The sequence below is a fragment of the Urocampus carinirostris genome, chromosome 3 (assembly GCF_059441175.1).
Source record: "Urocampus carinirostris isolate Australia breed hairy pipefish chromosome 3, RoL_Ucar_1.0, whole genome shotgun sequence".
In the NCBI taxonomy this organism is placed as follows: Eukaryota; Metazoa; Chordata; class Actinopteri; order Syngnathiformes; family Syngnathidae; genus Urocampus; species Urocampus carinirostris.
In genome coordinates, this window is record NC_142351.1 from 46,924,288 (window position 1) to 46,944,283 (window position 19,996).

General features: G+C 37.4%; 1 protein-coding gene across 3 annotated transcripts in view; it reads left to right on the plus strand.

The window, feature by feature from the left end:
• Positions 1–19,996, plus strand: part of LOC148369866 (forkhead box protein J3-like) — a 153,455-nt gene that overhangs the window by 92,356 nt on the left and 41,103 nt on the right. For all 3 annotated transcript variants that reach the window (XM_088332094.1, XM_088332097.1, XM_088332096.1), the window contains exon 5: positions 15,498–15,599. In XM_088332094.1, the coding sequence (XP_088188220.1) occupies positions 15,498–15,599 (102 nt within the window). The remainder of the gene's footprint in view (positions 1–15,497; positions 15,600–19,996) is intronic.

Here is a 19,996-nt window from a genome sequence, read left to right on the forward strand (position 1 = left end):
TCATCAACTCGGCTTTCTGAAACAGAAAGTCCAAAAGAATTGGGGTGGGGGGTGAGATGTTTGGTCTGACAAGCATGTGGTCTTCCCGGATTTGACAGCTCATTTTCCTTTCTCAGATGTAGTTTCATCGAGGCCAGTGCCTTCTTTATGAAGAAAACTAAATGAGGAATTAGGATAAAACTAGCATAGGCAGATTATTAGCCACAAACACCAATATCATCTGAATAATCTTAAAAGGACTTTTTTGGTACAGCTAAACATGCAAAAAAAAAAACACATCTTAAACAAAAAGTGTTCAGCCCAACAGGGCAGCATCCTATCCCATTTCCTTACCTAACTCCCTGGTGCTATGGTAGCACCCGTGCAATAAATACAAATTATTTCTTTTGGTTTGTGATTTTGATGCAAGTTTTGATTTTAGTATATTTTACCCCTGTCTTTTTAAGTTTCACTATGTTTTTATCTTGTTTTTAAGAAAAGCAACAAAAAAAAGTTATCACCCTGTGGAACAAAGATTTTTACTTCAATTTTTTACTTTGATAAGGAAGTTGTCATTAAAATAAGCAAAATTATAAACAATATTCTTTACTTAATATTTTTTTTGTACAATCCTTAAGAGCTTCATCAAATAAAATATGGTATTTAATGTACAGTATTTAGATGAACTACTTCCTGAGCAGGTAATCTGCATCTTAAAAGAAATTGCTCCCTTCCACTGATATGGATGAGTGTTACACTGAAAGAAAGATACTGAATAATTATTTGCTTTTTTGTGTAATTTTTTGAGGGGCAATTTCCTGCAGTACACAAGACGAGGTCTCACGGCACACTAGGTTTCCTGGGACACTGGTTGAAAAATACTGAAATATGATATTCAACTAGCCACCAGGTAACTTTTTTGCTGCTTTTATTCTTTTAAACTAGGGCTGCAACTGATTATTATTCTGTAATCAATTGCCTTTTGGCGAACTGGATTCTTAAAAAAACATTTTCAATTTTCATCCTCTATTCAAATATTGTCAAATAAGTTTTGAACGGATACAAAAATAGTGCAAACAACAACAGAATATTCTATTATAGATAAAATTGCCTTAGATTATATTTATTTGGTTCAGAATCTAATTCAGTGGAAATCGATTCAGCCAGCAGATGGTGCTCAGAGTTTCACACCCGAAGTAATCGGAAATAGCCTTATAGTGTGTCTAGCATTTATCGTCAGGGGCGTAATACCCTAAATATATTTTATTTTTAGCTTTAAATGATAAATTTTGCAGTTCATTGCTACTGATAATGATTGATCAGTCCAGAAGGAAAATAATATTGGCACAACAATGAATAATGTCCTTGGTTTGATTCTAACAAACTACGGTTTATTACCATGAAAAGGAGAATTAGATCAAATGGAAGAATAAAACACATTTTTAACGCAAGCACTCACAGTGTTGCCCTTGATCCAAATACAGTTTCTTGCGCTATATTTTTTTCCATACCTTTGAGACCAAAGAAGACACTTCAGGGGTAAGGGTGCGTGAAAAGGCAGCACATGGCCTCACAGGAAGATAAAGAAAGCCGGACACCTTTTCATTTTTGCCGGTTGGCGGTTGTTCTCATACAGATGAGATGGACTACCAGAACCCCAGGCTCTCCCAGCCTCTGGATTCTGGTGTGACCGGACTCTAAGCCCGGAGATCCCAGTGGGCCATCTTGACCCAGGGAAGCGAATGCCACCTCGGCTATGTGCAAATAGTTTATTGTATCCTTTTGTTAATCAATTATTGATGCTGTTATTGTTCAGTGCCTAAATAAAAAAAAAAACACAAAAAAATTCTAATCTAAGGATTGCTTGCGCATATACCAAAATTGTTCCAGGCATTTTTCTATGTTAGTTAGCTTATTGTACATTGAATGTTTTTATACAGCACTGTGAGTTGAACTTCGATGCCTGAAAATTGCTATGCAAATAAATTGGCATATGGATCAAGATTACTTCAGGCACCAAAATACGGCCTCGAAGCGCCCCCTGCCATACTACCTGCCATAGCTTTTTGCCAGATCTAGAGGAAATTCAATGCACTTTTATTTCCATTGAATTAACGCACCGAGTGCTGCATACATCGTGCAACACATCAAATTGATGATGAAATCAATGCAAATGCTTTTAATGATCGATTTTGATTGATTATATTGATGGTTGTAATAGCCCTACTCTGAACACGCAAATATATTGCGATAAAAGTAATTTTGTAATATCACACTATTGTCTTTTGGCGTAACATTCATACTTTACAGAAACCATAGCATTAAATTCTAACTTCTCTGCAAAAAAAGAAAACAGTTGTTGGCGCCAACCAGCTATATTGTGCAAAGTTTCAGAATGTTGCAACGTTTTGTGCATAGTCTCGTTTGTGCACCTTACTTGTGCCTCATGCTTTTTTTCGGATCAAGCAGAGTTGACCCAGATGTAAGTGCGTGCTAATTGCAGGCTGGTAGACTTGTTTCGTGCTCGAGACGCCGCAAAAAACAGCAGGTACAAGCGTCTGATTTGATGCGAGGGGGAATGAAAATGGATTCGGGGGAAAGTGATTGACAGAAGCCGCGGCTATAAATATATGTAACCCCGCATCAACCCAGCCGACTGCACTTAACTGGTGAACTTGCGAACGGCAATACAAAGAAATCTGGGCGATCTCTCCCTTGCAGCTGCCAGCCCGCTCCGTGGGTATGCTCTGATTATCGTATCTTTTAGAGATAAGTATCTCGCTCTTCAGTGCATCAAAAGATTTTCATTGACTCAGTGCAAGCGACAAAGTAGAGAATCGGTATTTGCGTTCATCCACTTAAATGGTGTGACCGCTGGTCTAATTCTGTAACAATCGATTCGATTTCACATTTTTCATTCGTTCATCAGTGGTGTTGCAACAAACATTGCATCACAAAATTAACAGGACTTGTAAACCGGGTTCGTGCAGGTGTTTGAAATCCTTGAAGAGTCTTAATTTTTAATGTTACGTTTTCAAGGATTGAAAAGTGCTTGAATTTTGGGTGAAGCGCTTGTCAATACTTTTTTTTTGCTGTGTTTCACAACAGTCTGCTTAGAAATGTCACCAACACTTCTCTCTGGTGGTTTAGCTTTGCCATTGTATCTTTTTTCTTAGTCATCAACTTGTGCTGGCATTATGTTGTATGGCATTGTCATATGAAGCGTCATCGCCCCCTACGCGCCCATTGCAAAAATTATGGTAGTGTTTCCCATTGGTAAAATTGAATGGCAAGCCAAGGCACAATTATTTGTACAGCCCATAATCACAAAATGTCTCGAAGCACTGCACAGGTTAGATTTACACCATCCCCTCATCTTAAAACAACATGCAGGCAAGGAAAAACTCAAACGCAACATGTGGAAAATAGGAAACCTTGAAAATGGGGCCTCACAAGTGGTAATCCCTCTTTTAGGATGACCATTGTGCAATATATTTTGCATTAGGTAACAATACACAAAACAAAGTGAACATCAATAAGAAAAAATAGATAAGATATAAAGATTTGTCCAGAAAGTGCATGACAGCAACGATACCTCAAGCCTTTAAAAATATGGTCTAAGTTTGAATAATGAATGGGAAGAACTTCCTGCATCTGAAAATGTAAGCTACATTTTATTGTCATTTTACCCAACAATTATATGAGGAAAGATTCGTCTCTAAAATATTTACGCGTGTATTTTTCAGATACACAAATATATTTGGGATTTGCTCAAGATCTAAATATCATATGTCCTGATAAATGCACACGCAAGTTAAAAATCGCCTGTGTAATTCACAGATATGTTTGTGCGTTTTCAAAATACATGATTCACACTAGATTTATTCTTTTAATAGTCCGGGAGAAATTGCAAAATTAGCCTTTAAAGTCCATTTTAGGTGCATACATTTGTCCACGAAAAAGGTTTACAAACCCTGCGAAAATAAAAAAAATGGGCACCTGGTTGAAGACAATTCTTATAGGAGACTGGTCCCCTTAATAAGTCTGCCCTTCATTCTAGCAATCATTTCAACTCATTATCATGAGGGATGAATTTAGAGCAAGTGTGAGAAGTGTAGTTTCTCGTGAAAATAATAAATCAACTGCGGCAAAGCTAATGAGCGACATGTACAAACTGGTTTTACTTTTACAGCTGCTTTATATCCACCCAGCAAATACTGGTTGGAGAACGTTAAACTTTTTATGTAGTTAAAATTGAAACAAAACAGTTTTAAGGAGGAAAGACATTTTCTTCCTTCGTGGGTTTAAATCAACATCTGGGATGCAAAACGAGATGGGTCAAAAAGTTCTGGGGTGAGCAGTTTTAGGACTTCATAACAATAAAACAAATGAAATAAACATATTATTTTAGGCTTATGAGTATATAACAAGGCTGTAATGTTTTCATAATTGGCAATCACTTATATCCCCCAAAAGCTAAATATAGAAGTTAGCTGAAAAGTATCAAGCAACAGCTTCATACCAGTGCTTTGTCAGAACCGAACCCTGAAGGTGGTTCGACTCAAATCCTCCCTCCCAACAGTCAAGTCAAGTCATGTTTATTTGTATAGCCCTTAATCACAAAGAGTCTCAAAGGGCTGCGCAGATCAAAGACTATTGCAAACTATTATTACAGACTATTATGACACCATCCCCTCATCTAAAACCTACATGAGGGCAAATGTTACACATTTTATAAACATAAAGTATAGGTTATTGATATGCTATAGAGTAGAAGTGTGTTTTAAGCTTAGAACAGTAAATCCGAACACGACGTAGAACAATGTAGAGACTATATAACAATTAAATAAATCTACAGTGCATCCGGAAAGTATTCACAGCGCTTCACTTTTTCCACATTTTGTTATGTTACAGCCTCATTCCAAATTGTATTAATTTAATCTCTAATCTCAAAATTCTACACAAAATACTCCATTATGAAAATGTGAAAACGTTTTTTTTTTTTACTTTTTTTGAATTTATTAAAAATAGAAAACTAAGAAATCACATTTACATAAGTATTCACAGCCTTTGCTTAATACTTTGTTGATCCAACTTTGGCAGCAAATACAGCCTCAAGTCTTTTTGAATATGATCCCACAAGTTTAGCACACCTATCTTTAGGCAGTTTTGCCCATTCTTCTTTGCAATAAGTCTCAAGCTCAATCAGGTTGGATGAGAGACGTTTGTGCACAGCCATTTTCAGATCTCTCCAGAGATGTTCGATCGGATTCAAGTCTGGACTCTGGCTGGGCCACTCCAGGACATTCACGGAGTGGTTCTGAAGCCAATCTTTTGAGATCTTGGCTGTGTGCTTTGGGTCATTGTCCTGCTGAAAAATGAACCTTCGCCCCAGCCTGAGGTCAAGAGCGCTCTGGAGCAGGTTTTCATCCAGGATATCTCTATATATTGCTGCATTTATTTTTCCTTCTATCCTGACTAGCCTGCCAGTTCCTGCTGCTGAAAAACATCCCCACAGCATGATGCTGCCACCACCATGCTTCACTGTAGGGATGGTATTGGCCTGGTGATGAGCGGTGCCTGGTTTCCTCCAAACATGGTGCCTGGCATTCACACCAAAGAGTTCAATCTTTGTCTCATCAGACCAGAGAATTGTGTTTCTCATGGTCTGAGAGTCATCCAGGTGTTTTTTGGCAAATTCCAGACGGGCTTCCATGTTCTTTTTACTAAGGAGTGGCTTTCGTCTGGCCACTCTACCATACAGGCCTGATTGGTGGATTGCTGCAGAGATGGTTGTCCTTCTGGAAGGCTCTCCTCTCTCCACAGAGGAACGCTGGAGCTCTGACAGAGTGACCATCGGGTTCTTGGTCACCTCCCTGACTAAGGTCCTTCTTCCCCGATCGCTTAGTTTAGAAGGCCGGCCAGCTCTAGGAAGAGTCCTAGTGGTTCCAAATGTCTTCCATTTACGAATAATGGAGGCCACTGTGCTCATTGGGACCTTCAAAGCAGCAGAAATGTTTCTGTATCCTTCCCCAGATTTGTGCCTCAAGACAATCCTGTCTCGCAGGTCTACAGGCAGTTCTTTTGACTTCATGCTTGGTGTTTGTGCTCTGACATGCACACTCAACTGTGTGCCTTTCCAAATCATGTCCAATCAACAGAATTTACTGCAGGTGGACTCCAATTAAGCTGTAGAAAGATTTTAAGGATGATCAGTGGAAAAAAGATGCACCTGAGCTCAATTTTGAGCTTCATGGCAAAGGCTGTGAATACTTATGTAAATGTGATTTCTTAGTTTTCTATTTTTAATGAAATCAAAAAAAGTTAAAAAAAAACTTTTTCACATTGTCATAATGGAGTATTTTGTGTAGAATTTTGAGATAAGAGATTAAATTAATACAATTTGGAATGAGGCTGTAACATAACAAAATATGGAAAAAGTGAACCGCTGTGAATACTTTCCGGATGCACTGTATATATTGTTGCGACAAGTAAATAAAAAGAGAGGTAAATAAATATATTTTAACATATATATATATGTATATATATATATATATATATATATATATATAATTATAAGGTTCATTAAAACCACAAAATGATTAACTTGGTTGAAACATTCATGTGACGATCTAGAAGAATGAAAAGGATGTAAAGTATTCCCTCGTTTATCGTGGGGGTTAGGTTCCAAAACAAACCTTTTGATGGGCGAAATTCGTGAAGTAGTATCTTTTTATTTTTTGACAATTATTACACAGTTGGCAGCACAGCAGCGCAGTGGTTAGCGCATGTGCGGCACAGTTCTAAGCTCTTGGGAACCTCCTGCGTGGGTTCGAATCCAGCTCCAGACTTCCTGTGCGGAGTTTGTATGTTCTCCCCGTGCTTGCGTGGGTTTCCTCCGGGCACTCCGGTTTCCTCCCACATTCCAAAAAACATGCATTTCAGGTGAATTGGCCAGTCCAAATTGTCCCTAGGTGTGAATGAGCGAGTGAGTTGTCTGTCCCGGTGTGCCCTGCGATTGGCTGGCAACCAGTTCAGGGTGTCCCCTGCCCACTGCCCGATGATTGCTGGGATGGGCTCCAGCACCCCCGCGACCCTACTGAGGATAAGCGGTGCAGCTGATGAGATGAGATGAGGTATTACACAGTTAATTACTCCACAATGTGTAGCAAATTAGGGTAGTTTGTGGGAACCTTCCCCCAATGCAAAACAGAATGTGATCAGATCTTTTTTTTTCCAAAAGATGTCAGGTGTTGGTTGGGGAAAACCCCTGTAAGACATTTTTTCATGCATTATCATTGCCTACATTTCTTTTATTTCTCTCCTCCTAATGTATTCAAAGTTAATACGATATTTCGGGCCAGTTATTGCATTAGTTGACCCTAGGCATGGAAGCGGTTACCAGACCTGTCGTGGGCTAGAACACGCGCAAACACTAAGCATGAATGGTAGTACTGCCAGTAAAACACATGACATAATGCCTCACACACTCGACTCTGTGCGAGAACGGCCGCTGTAAAGAGCCATCCAGAAATTAAACTTTAATCACCCTGAAGAAAGTACCGTCAGTCCCCATTGTGTAATTGTATTCAGTGATACGGCGACACTTGATTGGGATGTCTAGAGTGAATTTTCTGTTCTGTTGCCTCTCGAGTGCGCTTACGGTGCCTAGTTAGAGTTGGATCACTTAAGTGAGCTTGCTGCCTTAAACGCTTGCGTACTTCATTTAAGGGGCTTGCATTTTTTTGGGTTGAAGCTTTATCAAGACTTACGACAACACAAATTTAACTCAGCATGCTGAAAGTATCTTTTATGAGGATTGTAACACAACAATACCCAAGACAAACGCACTAATAAATACTATGAAAAATGCAAATACGAAGTATACAGTATTCTTTATAATACATTGTATTCAGACCAACTTGTCAATATACAGTTTTGCGATTCATATTATGTTTCTAGATTACGAGATAATAAAGAAACTTCATCCTCCTTTTTGTTCGATCAATAGATTCTGCCATTTTGATTCACTGTGCTTGTCAATTTAGTTAAATCTAAGTTTCAAAATACCCACCTTCAAAGATGGGTGGATTGAGATACAAATTTACAAATAGTCACGTTAGACAAATAACTCGCATGTTAATCAAATATAACCCTTCAAATCGTAGCTGAGTTCGAGTAGCACGTCCAGTAACTAGATCTTTTTCTGTAGCCCACGTAAATTATGGATCCATAAATTAGAGATTGATTTATTTTCTTATTAATTCTCAATGATTTCTACTTCTAGATCTTATTATGCGTCGTAAATATTTAGAAATATAATTAAGAACAATGGATTTTTTTGTCAGAGCATTTTTTTTGTGGAATACCCAATTCGACCCAACCTCACCCAGACCCGAGCTCCAGTGCCCCCCAAGGAAATTCACCCCTGCTTTAGAAGAACAAATTGTCATTTGGATACTCGTGAAATTTTGACATTAGATGGTAAAAATGGCTCATAACTAAGCTAGTGTACATTGAGGTTTTAAGATCAGGGGCGGCAGTAGCTCAGGAGGTAGAGCGCTCGTCTGTGTTACATGTTGAAGTGTCCTTGGGTAAGACACTGAACCCCTAATACCCCTAATAAGCAGGTTAGCGTCTTACATGGCTGCAATACAAGGCCGCTATTGGGAAATGTGGAGCACATTGTAAAGCGCTTTGGGAAGTCATTGACTTGAAAAGTGCGAGCAGCAGCAAGTCAACTGCAGGAGAGAGTGTGGGAAAGGTGAGATGGCACAACATTCATTTGGACAGGTAACTTAAAATTTGTTTTACCTGGTTATATCAGTATCAGAAATTATTTTCCCCCCATTTTATCAACACTCCACTTATTGAAACATAAATATTTTGTTTGTTTGTTTGTTTGTACATGATTCAATTGTTTGTTTGTTTGTACATGATTCAAATTGAATCGTTTCTTCCGGCGCCGTCACGAATGGCAGCCACTCCAGCAGCTCCCTTGTTATTTTCGATTGTTCTCGATTGTTCTCAGCTCAGGGATGCTGCTGGAAATGTGAATTTCCCTTCGGGGATGAACAAAGTATCTATCTATCTATCTATCTATCTATCTATCTATCTATCTATCTATCTATCTATCTATCTATCTATCTATCTATCTATCTATCTATCTATCTATCTATCTATCTATCTATATAAATGCAGATCATTTCATTTAATTTCATATCTAAACTGGTTACGTTTCGGCATTCTCACCGCTGCCACTCAGTTCAATTCAAGTTGCATAAAATGTTATGGTATTTTTAGGTCAGCCATGTTTTGACCAATCTTTGCACAAAATCCTTGTGCACCGTAAAATCTTGTGTGGTAACGCACATGTACAAATGCTGTATGCGTTTCTAAACATATCCACAATATTCTGCAGTATAAAAGGTGCAACAGGCTATAAGGCACACTTACAAATTATTGGCCATTTTGGAATTATTAGGTGCGCCTTATTGCCTGGAAAATACAGTATTATTTTTGGGAAAATCACTGTGTTATTTGGATACATTTTAAACTCGGGTAGATACTTTTCTGATTTTGAGTACATTTTTAAATTTTACTTACAAAAAATTGTAAAAATAAGATAAAACATTTTAAATGAGCTATTGGTGGACTTTTAGGAGTGGTAACCTAACACTCACACACAAAAACACACTTGCATACAATATGCACTCAATTTCAGCATGATTTAACGCATGACTGAAATAGGACTTGAAAAATGCCCTTTATTTGCAAGGCGGTACCTGTTTGTCAGTGTGATCCATTTGTGGACAGGCACTTGCGCACACACATACACACACACGCTGCATCCTTTCATTAAAGAAAGTGATCAGACTCTTTAATCATCGCGAGTCTTCGTAAATTCTTTCCGTCGTTTGTCTTTGTCGCCGTTGCGGAATCGTGATCATGATCTGACTCCGAGTCTCTCTGTCCTTGCGTCCGGGACTGCCTACCTACCTACCTATCCGCTCGAATCCCCGGCGGGAGGCGCTCAGGCTTCAGGCGTGTCTGCGGTGACAAAATACGCAATCAGACTTTTTGAAGGTAAAAGAAAGAGAGGGTAGGAGGAATAACAGCGAGGGGTGAGAACAGAGCACCCAGAAAAGAATTCCGACGACGAGACGGAGACAAAAAAGTCACGCTGCAGAGGGAGCATGATAACAAGGAGATGAGGAAGCGCAAGGGGTTGTATTCCAGTCTTATGTGCCAGTTAATTACCACCCAAGGCCTAAGGCTGCCGTCAGATATTTTTTTTTCTTCACCGGGGATTTTTTTCTTCTCCCTTTTAAATTACAAACGTTAATTAATTCCGAGGCTTGTCATATCGTCTTATACGGACGGGCCCTTCGACCCCGTTCCTCACGCCTCGCTTACACTGCCGGCAGACACACCGCGGGCTGTCACATAGGCTGAAGGGATGCGCGAAGGTTTTAAGCGTTATCAGGAAGAAAAAAAGGGTCTCCTAAATATGTCTGGCTGCTTTTTGGTTTTAAGTCATCAGGATGCGCTGCTAAACAGCGGTGGCATGCTCGCATTGTCTAAATGTGTAGACAGGCGGCCTACCTGAATCTCTCGGCTTAATCGCTCTCCTTATTTGCTTCTCTTTTGGTCCGTCCGCCACCACTCAATTATCTCTCTTCCATTCCCGTCACCGTCTGCTTTGTAACTGCCTCCACCAGGGAGACTGCATCCTGTTTCTTTGGGAGTTTATCATAAATTAAAGATTGCATTGTTACCAACCAATCCTCTTACTGTAAGCAGTTTTGGAAAGGCAGCCTTGAACCCGAAAAGGAGTCAGGCTAGAAAATAAATATAATCCACTTTTTTTTTTCTTGGGTGTCAAATTTTCTCCTCGTTGATCTTTAGCTAGCTCTTTGTAACCTCAAAATCCATTAACCCGTCTGCAGTCCTCTGATATGAAGAGAAATGCCCAAAAAATGAATAGCAGTGAAAAAGAAATATATTTAAAAAAAAAAAACTCTTTTTACTTTTTTAATAATATTTTTAATGAATATTAAATGTATTTTCACTTTTTTTTTTTATTTACACATTAGTTTACATTTATTTGTTTATGTGCTTATTTATTACAGTAATCTCATATATTGCTCTCATATACATATTGGTATTAATATATTACCCTCCAAAGGGAAACTGTCCTAGGCGTAAAGTTGAAACGTTTATATTTTTTAAATTATCATACATAAATACTGTATTTTACACTGAAACCAAAGAACAAACTCTTACTGGCTCAAGCAACTGTTTAAAGGAATGTAATATTTATATATTATATTTAATGTAATATTTGACCTCTAGATGTTACTTAATTGTATCATACGACTGTAAACGAGTCCTACATAGCAATAGGAAGAAGAACTAAATTTAACAGTAGCCTTTTCCTCTAAGGCTAGCTATGTTAGCCTAGCCTTGTCGGGATGTTCTCCAGCAAGCTAGCTTATCGTCATTTCACGCTACTTCTAGTATTCTCTCAATAATTTAAGTAAGTTCATCATATTTGTTACACATTTAATACTCATTTATCCCTCGAGAGACATGGTGAAATATGTTAGGACCAGTTCATCATTTATTTTGTGTGATTTTGGTTTTCGTTGTAAATCGGCATCCCGCTTTTAATAGATGAGCCCGAACACGGCATTGATAGGCAGTGGCGTGTGACAATACTAATACTAACCCTAAACACTGGGTTTAAACTATTTTGTTCCAAAATTTTGAGTATTGCTTTGTACTATTTGCATTGCATCACTTGAGGCTTCGATGTCTTTTTTGGAAAGCAAACTTTGTGGCGATGCAGTTACTTTTGTGACAGATCAGAGGCTCAATGGCTTGTTTGGTAAAAATATTGTTCTTTAGAAAGTATTTAAAGACAAAAATATAACTCTGTTACCTTAATGCTAACGTTAAATTTACAACGCCATTTGTAAATATAAATAACAAAAAATTGGATATATATGCTCAGATGTATTGGTTGATTTCTCAATGGCAAGTTTAGTTTAATACGACTTGGAAACTATTTACACAGAATTGCGACTTACCATTTTGCGAAAATGAGTAAATGATTGAGTAGAAAAGACTCACGTTCATGCGTGATACTCGCACATAACAACTTTAGTCCACTCAACCAGTTTACATACTTCATTTGAAATTGTTTTTTTTCTCACAGTTTATTTGAATGTATTTATTTTTCTTTTGGTAATTAAATGTTTTCCATTCTCAGAGGACACAAAACAACGACCTCTCGCAAATACTTGGGCCTCGCTTGAAAAATGCACTAGGTTGCCTTTATGCATGTTATAATGCGTGTGATGTGTCCACTTTATGGGTTGCTTAAGTGGCCGGCAATTTCAATGAAGCGGGTCTTAAATAGTTGGCGTAGTTTGAAGCCTTGGGTACTCCGATGATTCAGGAGCCTCCCTACATAATCTTGAATTTGCAGCTTTCACACGTTTCTTATAAGCAATGTCACATCCCGTTTTCCCCCTTTTACTGAAGGATCCAAAGTTGTGTAAATAAACCTGATAGTGTGTAGTATCTTCAAGTAAAAATATTGAAAAACTATCAACAGTGACAAATATGTTTTTTGTAAAATGTTTCGGCAGTGATAAAAGTAAAAGTAGGGAATTAAAGGTTGTTTATTAATATTAAAAATGTATCATTTATTAAAAAAAATACAATTTTATTTTAAATAACACGCAAAAATACATTAACTATTATACAAACGCGCTTATTGTAAGATACTTGTTGTTAAAAAATGTGCATTCATTTTACATATGAGCCTCACCGAAAGGTAGCTCACATAATTTTCTGTCATCTTGCTGCTACCTTTAAACCTCAAAAAGGCTGGGCAAAAAAAATAAAAAGGAAAATGGTGCGTTTTGGTCCCCTTGAGTCTCTGTAGCTTGTATTTTGTTTTTGATTTGTAGCACTCACTTTCAATTGCAACAGACCATACAGTGACATTGTGTGGTAGAATTACACACGCCGTTCCCTTATGTAAATAAAAATATTTTTATCTCTATTTTTTATTTTTTTGTTTCAGTGTGGAGATATAAATCCGCTGCCAAACTAAATCAACTTATGACTGAAAATAAAAGGAAAATCAGGGAAAATGATATGAAAGAAAGAACAATTAAAAAAAAATAATTAAATATATATATATATATATAAACAAACCTTAAGATAAAATTTACTAATAACTTATTATGTTTTTCCTCAATTTCTGATTTTTATTTCTTTTTCTTTTCCTTTTTTTGCAGTAAAGGGAATATGGGCCCCCACTATTTTACTCGAGGACAAACATGTATTTGTGTATAACGCTCACTTGTGTACTATGCACACCCCGATTTTTTAATTTTTTTAATTGGTATACATTTGTTTTTACTTTTTCCTCAGCTAATACTAAGCATTGTAATTAACACCGTTGTTGAATGCTTGCAATTAAGATTAAAATCATTGACAATGCAACCTATGAATACAATGGTTGGTTGGTTTAGTTGTATCCCTTAAACGCTAGGGTTGTAGGGGCACCTTTTCCCGTGGTGTGTCTTGGGCAAATAGAGCCGAGTGGCACCCATTCCTCTCCCTACAAACGTGTCCACACGGTCTAAAACCGGGGACCTTTCGTGTGTTGGGCAAATATACTAACCACTGCTCTCCTTGCATAAAATTTACAAGGTATTAATTATATGTCCTTCAAAGTGTAATTGATCATGATAGTTATTCCCCTCTGTTTTTTTGCGTTTATGTATATCTTTTAGGACGACTTGCTGTTCTCTCTATTCTCTAACATTCATCTCTGGTACCGTGAATAAAAATTGTGTGATAATGAGATAAAATGGAATGCCTTTTCATATGTCTTCTCTATCACTGGAGGTCTAGTGCCTGGGATTCGATACCTCGCTCGCACAAACGCTACAAAATAATTTCGCGCAATGAGTCCACCTTTTCTTACTACCGGTAATCGTGACACGAATATTCAGAAGATAAGTGTGTCATTTTCACAAAGTAAATATTTTGAATTCACTCAAAAGAGATTTCTTATTGATTGCACCAAAGAGAAAATCCTATTCTGCAGACTGCAGACAAGCTAAAAATAAGGAAAAGCAGAAAGTGGGAGTGACGATGAGTCTAACTAAGGCGACGTAGTGCTGGAATACTGAGGCGGCAGATAATTCCAGTGATAGAGCGGATGAAAATGTAATTGGATTTAGTGATTTGGAGTGTAAATGAAAGTTTGGTAAGCATGTTATTTACGCTAAAATTATCGGAATGACTCTTAATATGTCATGTTACGTTTGTATACCGTACGAACGTATTCAGCCAGTTGTCCTCTTTTATTTTAAATTGTTTGCAAAATGACGAGTATATTATTGGTGTTGGGTTTTATCAAATAAATTCCCTGCAAAAATTTGACTCGTACTCGGGAGTGACTTTTAGTTGGAAAATACGGTTTACAATATTATACGACAGTAAAATCTTAGGTGTGATGCGCACCCAAACCTTGTAGTTTTTTTATGTAGAAAATGTGCTTTATTCACAAATAAATCCAGTATGTGTTTTAATCATACCTGTCAACCTCCACGGCTCCACGCCCTTACAAAATTTTGTATTTTCCCTTACAAAATACAAATAATTTTTCACCATTTTTTTTTTTTCAAAAATGTTTATGTAGTTTAACATGTTATTATTCGTTATATCTCATATTGTTAATTAACATTTTGTTGTGAGATACTAAGTCGCCGACATGAATGAGGTTTATCATAAAAAAAGTTAAAAAATGAAGTAGCTTGAACGTTCACTGTAGAAGGAAAAAAATATCTGCAAATATAATTAAGTAGAATAATACATTTTCTTATTCAAATTATTAATTCATTTTCTGCATTAAATTATTGTTGGTAACATACTGATTAAAGGGATAACCAAAAACCTGTCTTTTTTTCATTTTCTCCTTTTATACTTCCTTTTTTTCTTAACTTGTTTATACAACAATAATTCGTAATATAATGCATCAAAGCAAGCCGTTTGAGAGCCGGCTCTTTTTAATGAGTTGAGCCGAAAAAGCCGCTTCTCTAAAAAGAGACTGACCTTCATTCACTACATAACTACTACATGAAATCCGAGGCGGCAGATGCATGCGCACAGTAGCATCAAACCGCTTGCTTTGTTTGCAACGAAAAAAAACGATACGAGATGGAGGCTAATAATAATAAACGGACTTTGTACGGCAAAAACGTACAGGTTGACAGGTATGTTTAATAGTCAATACTTGTGGTGTGAGAGATAAAGGGATCGAGTCAAACGATGTTGCAATGAAGTGTAATGTCAAACTTGATAAAGGTTACAGGGTAGCTTTTTGGTAGACAGCTACTTCTACCTGCAAAGTTGAATATCCTCTCCAATCGAATAAACTGCCTCTCTAACGAGCGTTGATGTATTCTGAAATGGTATTTCTGTCATTGCAGGCGTCAACCCCTTACAGCTTGGAGTCAGAGTCTTTGCGAATGGACTGCGTAATGTCAGGGGGAGCGTCTCCCACTCTGGCCATCAATGCTGTGACTAACAAGGTAAAATAAACAAAATGCTGTTGTGCTGACAGTGCAGTACTTAAAGGCAGCACATGCATTACGAATGTAGCTATCTCCATGACGACTGCGGCTGATGGCATCAATGCTATCAGTCACCATTAGCGCTTTAGTTGCTAATGCTAGAGCCTAGTGTCACAAACATGGCCACTAATTAGCTAATGAAAATGTTCAAAGTAGAAACATTGATGTTATTGATTTGCTTGTTTTTGTATCATTGAGACGATCTCATTAAATGTTTTGTGTGATTGTTTTATCATTCCACCATTAGTTGGTAGCAATATTTTCTTTTTCAAATAGATGCGCCTTAAAATAGTTGCAGTATCGGGCTTTTAATTTTTCTTTCTTTTCTAGTTTTGGGGATTTTTTGCATTGATCTATTTATTGCTGATTGCTCAATAAAAAACATTAAATATAAATACATACGATCAACTTTGTTTACCTTATGTCCTTTATAATCTAATATCGTTGTACCGCCACCCCCTATTTGAGCACACTGTTCTTGTGTGTGTTCTTGTCTATACAATGTATCAGACTTAGAATTAGAAATGTCGTTATTGTCATTGATAACAAACTAGTGAACATTGTTTACATTGAGTTTTGACGTGGCATTCCAAGATAAACATGGAATCATGACTCGTATAGATAAAAGTAATATAGACAAAAAAAAAAAACAATGTTAGAATAAATGTTTTTCGTTTGTCACCTGTGCCACTGGCGGTCTAAATGGTAAAGTGTCAGCGCCCGCACCGCCAAGACTAAGGTTTGATTCCCCTTGCAAACAATGTTTTGCGATTTTAATCAGGGGAACTTATCTTCTGATCAATCATTGCAATACTATATGCCGGTCGTGTATAAATAGCCCAACGGCTGTACGCAAATATACATGGTAGCTCTTACTGTAGTCTCAATTTTATGCACCTTTTGGTACGGTGCGCCTTATGTATGAATAACACATTTTAAAAAGTTTTTGGTTGGTGGGCCTTATAATGCGGTACATATGGTATACTTAAAGTATACTGCCTCTGTTTTAATATAATAAAGTTTCACCTTACATATAAGAGGACCAAGTAATTTTTGGTAAGGGTTGTGAGGAAAAGTATCCGACATTTCCGGAGTTTTGACTGCATGCAGCACAGACGAGTCTGATATAGATGTTCACTTTTCCCCTCTGTTCATTGCAACCACGCGCACAATATTAGAGAAAATGACCTGGGTGAAGCCTTGTGTGGGTGCCAAGGTCAAAGGGCTGGAGGAATTCGTGTACACACAGGAACAGACGCAGGCAGTGACCGTGTGTGCTATGACACCTGACCTCCATCAAAGAGGGAATTTGTGCCAGAGCAGCCGCAGCTTTCACAACACGTCGTGTGTTAAGACCTGTTGTGAAGGTCTTGACATTTTCCAATTTCATCCACATCGGTCTTTACTCACACTTTCCTGACTTTTTCATTTTGGAAACACATCTCTTCTCCACTCTTTGCGTTAAACAAAAAACGGGTTTAATTTAAAACAGGGGTCAAGGAAGGTGAATTATGATACAAGACTAATTTCCTTATCAAAAAAACAAAAATGAGTGTTTGAAAATTGTGTTTTACTACTTCATTTATTCTATCATACGTGATTTCTTAGCTATATTTTTTCAAATTTAGAATTTGTATTGTTTTTTTTTTCCATACAGAAAATAAAACTAAATCCCACCCCGAACAAACCTAAAGACTGACAAACAGTTCATTAAATGATTGCATGGACAGTATACTTAATAAGGTTACATGGACAGGTACTGGAAAAAGTTGAAAGCTTTAGGTACTTGGGTTGTGATGTGGCTGCAGTTGGTGGAATGGAGTGTGAGGTATTGCACGGAGCGAATCAGAAAAGCAAGGTTTTGGGCGCTCTGAAGACTGTGATGAACAACAAGGGTATGAGTATGGATGTTAAAAGGGGACTGTATGAGAGTGTGATTGTGGCGACTGTGTTGTATGGTGCAGAGACTTGGAGCCTGAACGCAGATTTGAGAAGGAAATTAAATGTTTTTGAGATGAAGTGTTTGCGGAATATGTTAGGAGTGACGAGATTGGATGGATTGAAAAATGAAATTGTGAGAGACGGACCTGGAGTATTAGTGGAACTGAGCAAGCGTGTGGATAAGAGAGTACTCGATTGGTTTGGACACATGGAGAGGCTGGATGAGGAGCGAATGTTGAAGAGGATCTACAGAGCAGGAGTTTAAGGAAAGACTAAGAGGAAGGCTGCGATTGACGTTAATGGATGGTGTTATGAGTGCACTGCAAGAAAGAGGTCTAAATATAGTGGAAGCTTGAGCTCTTGTTGGTGATAGGAATGAGTGGAGAAGTGATGTAAAAGGATAGTGGGATATTTAGATGTGTTCTAAGGGATGGGCAGGGCACCTGTATGATGCGGAGGGGTAAACCAGCGAAAGCCGTCGGGCCCTGCTTGTTGAACAGAAGAGTGTGTTGTGTCACCCTGACCCGAGTGACATGGCCGCTTTCTTGTGTCCCGTTTCATCTGGCGGGACGAAAGCATGTCCAACTTGGGTGCCGAGGTGCTTAACCTGTTTGGGTGTTTGGGCATTTGGGTTTGCCGTGGTCCAAAATGTTTTGTGTGTTTTTTGCGAATGTTTTAATTTTCTTTGATTTTCTATGTGTTTGTCTTGCTGTCAGTCACCCTTCTTGAGGGATATGACCAGGGTAGATAGATAGATGGATACTTAACAAGGAGTGTGGTGTTATTCATTATGAAGTGCTACATACAGATTGTGGTTGTGGGTAAAAAGTTCCAAAGTCATTCAATCTCTCAATAATTCAATTCAACCCTTTTACTCTCCCCAGCGTTTTTTTTCACAAGAAATGGCATCCGTCATTAGTGTTTTCCAAACAATTATGGGTGGGCTATCCGGGAGATTCCACAGTCTCAGAATTACCCAAGTGCAGGTCATGAATCCAGTCTTGAGAATTTTGAAAGACGAGTCCGAGTGGGGCACTATAGTTTCGTCTCCAAGAAGACACAGTCTCTGTAATTTTGGGGGAGTGGATTTCAACCATTTTTCCCATATATTCGATAACATAAGGGTAATATTTTAGCACATTCCCACAAAGCATCAGTATCAGTGTCACTTTCTCATTGCTACATCTCGAACAAAATCATCTTTGAGTGGTCCCTTTCTGAAAAGTTTTGATGGTGTTAAATAATATATATTGATCTTTTTTTATTGTTTTTAATAAATGCTGGACCTAGTTGCAAAGTAGTTCATCGGTGGTTTCTTTAAGGCTTTAACGGTCCTTTTTTATTGCTGATAAGAACAAGAACAATTCTGAATGGCATTGATTTCTATTTGCATGATATAATTTGATTTGATTTTAATCATTTCTAAATTCTAAATTGTTTCTATATTACTATACAGCTTTGCATTTGTTTTGTTAATAGTATAAATGTTTAATTATGACTTTTAAATGTCACAATTTGCAAACATTGCATATGTGTTTTTTGTTTTTATGTAATTCAATAATTTAAAATGCAATTGTTTGAGAATGCAGTAGGCCTTTTCATACTTACTAAATTTCAAGAACATACCAATGTACAAAATATGGACCATATACAATGCCATATGGATAAAACAATTAATTCACAGTATAATGACTCAATAACAGATGAAATAAGAAAAATCTTTTTTTTTATTTGCACACCTTCATCAGGATACTATTTGACAAGAAGGAAAAAAAAAACAAATGAGAACTTTGTCACCATATTATCATGGGAAAATAATCATTGGCTCTTGTGTTTAAAAAAATATCAAATAAAGATCCCTGTCTCTGCAAATTAAAACAGCGACATGCAAAAATATTCAGGGTCTTACAACTTTTTAACATTTTGCCACATTTCATGCTCAAAACAAAGGGCGTTTTGCAGCTATAATTACACCAAACGATAGCGCTACAAACTATTCATTTAAGCGTTTGAACATTATTGAGCGGCAACCTGTTAAGATTTTATTTGGTAAAATAAGAAACATCCAATTTATTTCAACGTTATGATTGTGTCCCACTTTAATAGAGTTTTGAGATTGTTTTTTCACTTTCTTCTACTGTCCAACTGTATTGGAAAGTAGCAATTACAATATTTAAACGGTTACCCTGAATTTCTTGGTCATACCAAATGAACTTGGTTCATACATGGGCAAGTCACCGATGAAGCACAAGGTAAAAACCAGATCAAGGAGGTAAGCATTATGAGGTCAGTGCATTTCTTGCTCAATTGAGTGAGTCACTAGATAGATAGATAGATAGATAGATAGATAGATAGATACTCTATTCATCCCCGTAGGGAAATCCACACTTCCAGCAGTATCCTTGTGTTGAAAA